Source organism: Pterocles gutturalis, unplaced genomic scaffold (assembly GCF_000699245.1).
Source record: "Pterocles gutturalis isolate BGI_N339 unplaced genomic scaffold, ASM69924v1 scaffold9464, whole genome shotgun sequence".
Lineage (NCBI taxonomy): Eukaryota > Metazoa > Chordata > Aves > Pterocliformes > Pteroclidae > Pterocles > Pterocles gutturalis.
The window spans coordinates 38413-47674 of NW_010135698.1; the positions used below are offsets into that span (position 1 = coordinate 38413).

Consider the following 9262-nt stretch of genomic DNA (forward strand, 5'->3'; position numbering starts at 1 on the left):
CTAGAAGAGCACTTCAAGAAACATAAGTTTAATGCTGGTGAACATTTTGAAGGTGGGAGAAAGCGGCCAAAATGCTGTGATAAGAACGCTCAAGGGAGCATGTGTGGCAGTGGGGGGCGGGGAGGACTGAAGAGCAATGTTGAGAATGACGGACCTGAAGCATCCATCTGCAGCAATGTGGCAGTGTACAAAAAGTTGGAAGCCTTAAATGCATTTTTTTAGATAATTTAAAACTCTGCATGTGTGTCCTTAAAAGTATGTGCCAAGATTTCTGACAAGTGGTAGCCAGACACTAAGGGATTAAAAACAGGCTCCCCATGGGATAAAGAATTATTAATATGGGGTAGGCTTAGTCTGGTTATAATATCTTTTCTTTCCAGTATTGGAGCAGGGATCATCCCAAACTGTGTGCAGACAGCAGTCACCAGAAATTTTCCTGTAAACACAGAGAACAAGGCAGAGAATGCTCACAGCAGCCTGCCGCTGTTAGTAACTGCTGTCAACGTCGCATTCCCTGGAAGGCTGAAAATACATTAACACTGAGGAAGGGCAGTGTGAAATTATGTGCTCCAACACTCTGGTGAGCCAAGTGCTCCTGTTTAGAGGAGCCCCTGTGTTTTGGACAGTCTTGGATATAACTTTGTGTTTCTCCAGCCTGCCATGCAATGGGGACAGGGATGATGCTGAGCTCCTGGGCCACCTCCTCCATCGAAGAAGTTGCTGAAGCAGCTCCAGCTGGCCTTCGCTGGCTGCAGCTCTACGTCTACAAGGACCGGGAGGTTACCAAATCCCTTGTGAAGCGTGCGGAGAAAGCAGGTTACAAAGGGATCTTTGTGACAGTGGACACGCCATTCCTCGGCAGGCGCATCGACGATGTGCGCAACAAGTTCCAGCTTCCTCCCCACCTCCGGTAGGTGCCTGGTGGTGGGATGTGGAACAGGAGCGTGGCAGTGCCATGGGCACCATTAGTTGCTGGGGAGAAACTTGTCTCTAGCACAATAAACTTCTGCCAGGTGCCATACTGTCCTGGCTTCAGCTGAGACAGAGTTAACTTTCTTCTAGTTTTGAATTTTATCAATGGATGTGAAGTGTTCTTCCTATGTTTCCTAAGGCTGTTATGTTATGCCATGTATATACCATATGTAACATGTACATAGGAAGAAATATAATATCGCATCCTGTGGTCTCTCTTCTTTTTCGTAATGATCAATTTGAAGGTAAGCCATGGGACTGTGCAAGGAATTTGATTCTTCACCTGGCAGGCAAAGATAACCTCCAGAGCTTGGGATGTTGGATGCATCCCATACGCCTGCACTTGAAGTTAACAGATGATATGATGAAGGCTGACAGAGCAACCTTAACTCTGCCTGTGATTTCTGTGTTGAAGTACAATATTAGGAGGAAAGCTCCACAAAACAAAATCACTGACACATCTAACATTAAAACATAGTATACTGGTATGTATATGCCCTGTATAGTAATCCTGCTATGGATCTGTGATGGACAAAACATTATTGATACACATTGTCTTTTTACCTAAACAACAACAACAAAAAAGCTTTTTTTAGGAGCAGTATAATGTTAAGGCCTGGGGTTAAAGAGGTTTTGAATGCGAGTCAAATAACCCAAAAATATTGAGGAAAGTAATAGAGCATTTCTGAAACACTTTGACAGCACTTGACCGAACCGTAACAAGGTTTTGTTTGAGTGAACCATATGAAGTAATATGAAGTTGGAGTAATCTTGAAAGGCTCAAATTAATCACTTCAGGTTTCAGAATGACACTCGGACGTTATTTTGTTGCAGAGTCGGTGGTGAGACTCTCTTAGTGGGGGGCTCTTCCCAGTTATGTGACTTTTTCTTGGCTTCGGGATCTCAACAAAGTTTCAAAGTAGTAACAAGGTGCCATTGTGCTCAGAAATGTATGTAAGGCAACATTCATTCAAATGTTGATCTGCATTTCACGGGCCAAGAAAAACAACAGTTATTTATATAATCTTATCCCTGGTTCTGTTTTTCTCTGGGAACCCCACCCTCTGCAAACCAGCAGCTGAAAAGCTGGATCGTGCTGAGAGCCTGCTCCTTTCGCTTTTTCTTCTGGGCCTGGAGCTGAAGAGAAAAGCCGTGTGAAACATTGCTTGTTGCAGGCATGAAATCAGCCATAGAACTAACCAGTTGCCATTCCATCTGGAATATGGATATAAAATAGCACAGTGTAGGATGAGATACAGTTTCAGACGCACAGAACAATCAGCCATGTGTGGGATATGGGTGTCCTTGGTGGTCCTGGTGTCACTGAGGGTGGTTTAGTGCTTGTGAGCACTCGGGACTGCTTCAGCTTTCTGATACAAGTGCAGCTGAATTTCTCTCTTTGCCCTCCTTTCCTCTTCTCCTGCTTTGTCTAGTAAGGCTGTGAGCTCTTTGGTGCAGGGGCTGCGCTTTATCATTCAGCTCCTAGAACTGGTGAGATTGATTTGGTGCTAAAGAGCAAATAATAGCTAATGTTTTCATGTGAAATCCTTTTCCACCCCCTACGTTTTACAAGGAAACATACAAAAAAGACAAAAGATGAGCTGGCAGGGTGCTGGTCTTGTCAGACATGAAAATTCTGAATTCTTTGTAAGGCTTCATGCAGATACACCTAATTCACGGAGCTTAACAAAATTTCCCTTCTTTTTTCTCCCCTCCCCCAGTTCCCAATCCCCTATTCCTCCAGTAGCTGAATCTACTGGATTAAAACAAACCAACCCCCAGAAACAACAAAAAACTTGCTGCATTAAAGCAAAGGGGGTTTTTGCTGTAAGCAGAAGTGCACTTCTTGACTTCAGTGAGTTCTGGGCTAGGTCAAGCAAGATCAATGTTCTTGTCTCAAATCCAGCCTGTACTGCTCTGGGGTCTGAATGTCCCACAGCCTCTGATGCATTTATCCTCACAGATATTGTTGTTCCTATTTCATGGTGGGAAACGGAGGCAAAACAAGTGGCTAAGTGTCATGTCCAAAGTCACAGGGGATGCCTGTGTCAGGGCAGATGCTTGAGCCCAAATCAGTGCTCTCACTTCCTTCTGATTGTAGATTTGATGCGGAACCTTTAGATTTTGGACTTTATCCTTTATCCTGTTGCCTTGGGCCAGAGAAGCTTGCACCAATGTTATCAAATGCTTTGCCAGCCAAAGGTTTCAGCTTACTAATGACTATGATCTGACATGCTGGGAGAGAAATTCAGCTGCACTTGTATCAGAAAGCTGAAGCAGTCCCGATGATGCTCTGCAGTGCAGTAAAAATTTAACACAGGTATATGGAATGCTGGCATTAGGACTGACTTGTGGCTACAATGAATCTTTCTCAGATGATTTTTCTGTCTTTTGTCATTTTAGTATGAAAAACTTTCCAAGCAACAACCCGGTATTCACCTCAGGGAAAGACTTTGGAGAAAATAGTAGCCTGGCTGTGTACGTAGCTGAGGCGATTGATGCAAGCCTCAACTGGGAGGACATCAGATGGCTTCGGGAGCTGACCTCACTGCCCATCGTTGTGAAAGGAATCCTCAGGGGTGTGTAGCTCTCCTGCTTCCCATGGGGAAGGCGAGGCATCGCTTCTCACAGAGGCACCAGGAAAGGAAAAGGGCTTGTGCTGGAGAAATTTCTGTAAAACTGCATAGAATAGCATTGTTTTTTAATGGCAAGCATCTGCTTTGCTGATATGGAATATGGTGGGATGCACGTTCATATTTCTGTGCTGTGCTAAGTAGGGATATTTGCCAAAACAGAGCCAAAAACAAAGGGGAAGAGACCACCTCTTCCTCATGCATGGTTAGGAACCCAGCAACCAAGACACTTGCAGAAGCAGCTACTTAAGTAAGTACTCGGAGCTGTCAGATGGTTTGTGTGGCTGTGTGTGCCTGCCTGGATGCTTGTTAGGTAGGGACCAGAGCCACTGATCACTAAGCTAGTCAGTTGGTGGGATGGCATCACAGCAGTTCTATCTGAAATCAGATGCATTCAAAAAGATTGAACTTGCTCTGTTCATTGTGCCTGTGAAGTCTAACTCTGATCGGAGTGGTATGCTACTTAAAGGAAAGCTGGATTTCCATTCAGTCAAAAGGGCACTGAGCACAGTGAAGGGTTTCAGTAAGTACGGATTATTACTGTAATCATGTTGATAACTTTGGCTTGGAGAAAATAATTTAGCAAAATAATTTCTTAGTGATGAGTTGTGGGACATGGTAGAAAAAATAAAGGGCAGCAAAGTGGCTGCTAATCCAAAGTGGTAAAATGTTTTGCTCCAACATTTCAAATTACTTTTCTGGTCTTATTGCTTAAAGATAAAACTTTGGTCCATATTGAGATGGGGCTTTGGAAGGATGAAGCCCTAAGGTGGCTTAGCATTAGCTGGCAAAGGTTTTTTTAGTGATGCCAAAATTTCCTTTATCAGGGTGTCATAAGCTCCCAGTTACAGAAGGGCATATCTTGTTTGTTGTTTTTTCTAGCTGATGATGCTAAAGAAGCTGTAAAAATTGGGGTAAATGGTATCCTAGTGTCAAATCATGGGGCACGACAGCTTGATGGGGTCCCTGCAACTGTAAGTACTGATGCCAATATGCACCAGTGATGTCTGGTTTTCTCTACTTTTTGGCTTCTTGTTTGCTTTCTCTGAACACACGGTAACTGGAGGAAAAACCTGTAAATATGTGTGTTACATGCCTTAACCCATGAGCAGTAATCTCTCTCCACTTCTCTATGTATGTCACATCATACTCTGTTAGATACAGCCTCCCCTTGGTCAGATAAAAAAAACAAAACAGAACAGAGGAGGGTTTATGTGTGGCTGTTTCTTCAAGCTACCTGGGCACCCTGTCCTTGGGTGCAGCCCCCTGCATGGAAATCTAGAAGAGCAATTTCAGATAGTGTATTATTGTCAGTTAAATGTTTAGAAATTGGAAAGTCTTTAAGAAATGTTTTTCAGTCTTCTCTTTTATTTCTCCTTTCTCATCCTTTTTTGAAAACCCCCTGTTGCCTTTTGCAGTTCATTGAAGGTTGTGCTAGAGTTGTTTTTTCCCTTTTAATATTCTCCAGAGACTTCAGAAAAAATTGTTAAAGGCAGAATGAAGCTCTCAATTTTTCTCCTTTCAAATATTTTCACCTTTGGAAAAGCTACAGGGTGGTTAAATGACAGGTTTTTTCCTTTTCCTTGTTGTGCTACCCCATGCCTTTTCCAAAGGTGAAAAGGGATTTAAGAAGTTCTCAACTGGCAAAAAAGAAAGAAGGAAAGGAAAATGAAAAAGTATGTGTTTAGGCTGAAGGAAAACTCCCCAAATACCAGTCATCATTCATCCTTCTTCATTTGGTGTGGGAAAGCTGTGCAAGCACAAAGAGAATGAAAGGGAGGAGAATCAAAGCTCAGTTATGACACATTCCTAATGTGTCCTTGATGAAAAACCTCCTGTTTTCCATTATTATTTTCCGAAGGGAGAGGGGGACAGGTAAGCCTTTTTTTCACTGTGGAGTGTTTTGCATATGAAGTCTTATCTGCTGGCTCTGCTGTCTCCCTGGGATGTTACCCTTCTCCTGGAGACTTCTGCTCTCTGCGTATCTCCTCAGGGCCAGATGAGGATTTCCTCGGCTGAATTCCTTCACCCACTGATTTTCAGAGGTCTTCACATGGACCCATCAATCTCTTGGTTGTGTGGGCTGGTTCGTCACCCTCCAAGCCCTGCATTGGAGAAGTCAAATGCCAGCACAAAGGGTTTTCTAAATGGTTAATGATGTTGAGACATTGTCCTCTGAGATGCTCTGGCCTGACTCTGTCTCCAGGTACTCCTGGGGACTGGTAAGAACCCCCCTTGGTGTCAGAACTTCTCCAGTTTCAAAAGAGAGACAGAGCTTTTTCTTTTTTCAATGTGATTTTTGTGCTGTTGGAGAGTTTGCAGCTATTCAGTTTTAGACACCCTAAGGGGAACTGGATTTTCAGAGCATGGATGCCTAATACTTCTGAAAGGAATTTTTCTTCTGTAACTTCTGGCTTCTTTATCTATTTTCACCTTTCGAGAATGTAGTCCCCAGTTTCACTAAGAATATTTTAAAATCTTGGGTAAGTCCGTGTGTGAGGTAATTTAACAGGAAGAATGTATGAGGATATTAAAAACATCATTTTGGGAAATGAGAAAGTTCAAGAAATTAGAATTTTTTTATTTTTTTGCTACCTGTAGTAGATCAGAAATTAAACTTTCAAACTACTTCTTATGAGTTATTCCTTTGCAACGCCACAGTGCAGAGGAGAAGGCACTATTAAAGCTGACGTGTTCACTGGATTTCATCATACAAAGAACTGCATTTCACAGTGCAGTTTTTAAATGCAAATATCTGTATTGGATCATGCTAAATATTTCTGGTTTAGAAACATAATAATTTGCTTTAATTTCATAGGTTTTCAGAATGTCAGCGGAACCCAAGCTGGTTAATATTTCCAGAGTCTAGTTACACACTGAGGAAATGTATGTTTTAATTATGGTTTGCATCATACTTTAGTTATTATAGCACTTTAATGTTGGTACGGTTTGTCAGGATGTAGAAAGTGGTCTCTGTATATGGAAATAGACCCAAAATATGTTTGGCAAGAGAGCAAAACCAAAGGGAGGGGAAAAAAAATCATAGCAAGTGCCAAACTTCAAGAAAATTTTAATCCAAGTCTAAAAACAAACTGCAAAGTTTTTTTTGCCCCCAACTCCTAGTCATTTTTTATCCATTAGAAAGGAAATTAATTACATCCGTATTTGAAATAAATGAATTTGTGTGCCTTTTGTCTTACTACCACACACTGTTTCCAGTCTCCTTAGTACTTGGCTTCCAGTTTTGTGTCTTTCCTGATTTTCATGAATAGGAACTATGTAGGCGTTATAATAGGAACAGCAGTCATGTAATTAACGCTTGAGTCTTGAATTCAGGAGGCTGGTATCTTCACTGGGGCCTTTTGCATGGTATGGATATGTTACTTAACTCCCAGGTTACTTACTTGTAACTTAGGAACAGTAAAAATCCTTCTCCCCCTTACTTTATCACTGGTCTAGAGGATAAGTAGAGCTTGGTGAAAGTAACATTTACATGCATTAAAAGAAATTCACACCTTGCTCAAAATTCAGAGGAAAGATTTTTTTTTTCTTATATGAAGATGTTTACTCTACAATTCTCCCTGCAAGCAAGATTTATTTTCAAAAGGAAAAATATATTCATTAAATTTTTTCAGCCAACTCTAAGTTCCTCAGGGCACATCTTTCTCTTACTCCATGTCTATAGGTACAATGCCTGCCTCTGGGCTTCTGGATGCCAGCTGGTCCTTAGTATAAATGAATAACAAATTTAAGCAAGAAGGTGAAGATGATGACTTAAAAAGTGACAGTGATGCAATTTCATCCCCAAACCAGTGTACTCTGAAAGTTTGTGGGGTAATATCGAGGAAAGGCCTCCTCTGTGCTTGCTATTTCTTATATTCTTATATTCTTCCAAAGTATCTGATACTCGCTTGTGCTGGATACACATTGTCCTGCTTTCAGCTGAGACAGAGTTAACTTTCTTCATAGTAGCTAGTAAGATCACATGGCTATTTTGTGTGACCCTGCTAATTCTCATTCTATTTGTGTGACTTTCCAAATAAATTTGACCTTTGTATACATCTGCTATCATGCTAAGTTACTATTGGTCTTCAGTACAATGCTGTATTATTTGTGCATGGAGTTAGGCATGCAATTGCTCATTTGGCATCTTTAAAGCTTGGATCCTGTACATTGAAAAAAAATAAATAGGGTGACAGAAGCAGACAAGCTGTACTCCTGGTTTCACTCTTTTAGATTGATGTCTTGCCTGAAATCGTTGAGGCTGTGGAAGGGAAAGTGGAGGTGTTCCTAGACGGTGGTATAAGAAAAGGCACAGATATTCTCAAAGCATTAGCTCTTGGTGCCAAAGCCGTATTCATCGGAAGACCTCTCATCTGGGGCTTGGCTTATCAAGTAAGTTAGAAAAAGCTCAAATATCTGTTTTTTAGATACCTGTACTCACTGTTTAGGCTTAGTATATGCATGTATGTGTATATGTGTGCGTATAGGGGGGTGTGTGTGATGGTGTCTGTGTGTCCAGACCATCTAATCTAAAATTTGCTATGACAAGTAATCAGGAGTTATGGTTGTACATAAAACTTTGTTGGCACATATATATGTGTATCTACACACATGAGCTGTATGTACACATAATAGTGCATATTGTCTCCTAATCTCCCAGGGTGAAGAAGGAGCAAAAGAAGTTCTCCAGATGCTGAAGGAAGAGTTTCGCCTGGCAATGGCACTGACAGGTGAGACATCAATGCTTCCTCTCAGTAATAATCACTGCTGTCTCATGTTTCCTTATAGCTTTCATTTGCCCTCGGCAAGATTGTGTAGTAACCTACAGAAGGGAGATGGAAATGTTTGCAATATAAACAGATGAGGCTATGGAGAGATGGGGAAAAGACTTGTTATCCTTGTCTTATAGATGGGGAACTGAGTAGATTACGTAAAAATGTTTTTCCCAAGGAGAGCAGTAAATCCATAGAAAAGTAGTGGCAAATCTTCTCTCATTAAGGAGTGAATTTCATCTGGCGGAATGTAGGTTTCTATGGGATAGAAAAAGAAAAGGCTTAGAGCGGGATAGAAAAGCAGGGCTTTCAGCTGATGTGTAACTTCTTCTCCAGGATGCCAGAGAGTAGAAGAAATTGGCAGGACACTGATACGAAGACATCAAGTATCGTTTTCCAAGATTTAGGCATGAAGACTATTGCCTCATGTGTTGCCTGTTGTACAGAAAGCATGCTACCAGACAAAAAGTGACCACGTTCATTCTTTGGGCCTCATCCTGCAATCCTGACTGAGAACGGATGGTCTGTAGGGGATCACCTGAAGAAAGTACTTGAAAATCTTACGGGTGTTTCTGTATTCTCCTAGGCTCTTAATGCAAGCTGCTCTGCTGGGAGTTGTGAGTAGAGATGGGCCTTTATACCCAACCAACATAGAAACTTCAAGGTGTTTTGCAACAAATGCTAATATTAACTTACATGCCTGGAGGTAACTTAGTTGATAAAATTAAACTATAAACAGAAATGTTTTGATAGCAAACAACTATCAAAATGCAGAAACTTAAATTTAAAAGATGCTTCTTGCTCACTGTTTAGAGAAACTACATTGTAAATCATATAGATTAAAGCTTGCTCTCTTAGGAATATAGCGTAATTTCCCTAGCG

General features: G+C 41.4%; 1 protein-coding gene across 1 annotated transcript in view; it reads left to right on the forward strand.

Moving 5' to 3' along the window:
- Positions 1-8787, forward strand: part of HAO1 (hydroxyacid oxidase (glycolate oxidase) 1) — a 25056-nt gene extending 16269 nt beyond the window's left edge. The window contains exons 3-8 of the mRNA XM_010081996.1: positions 655-910; positions 3376-3551; positions 4488-4579; positions 7842-8000; positions 8269-8338; positions 8717-8787. Of these exons, the coding sequence (XP_010080298.1) occupies positions 655-910; positions 3376-3551; positions 4488-4579; positions 7842-8000; positions 8269-8338; positions 8717-8787 (824 nt within the window). The remainder of the gene's footprint in view (positions 1-654; positions 911-3375; positions 3552-4487; positions 4580-7841; positions 8001-8268; positions 8339-8716) is intronic.
- Positions 8788-9262: the final 475 nt, after the last annotated feature.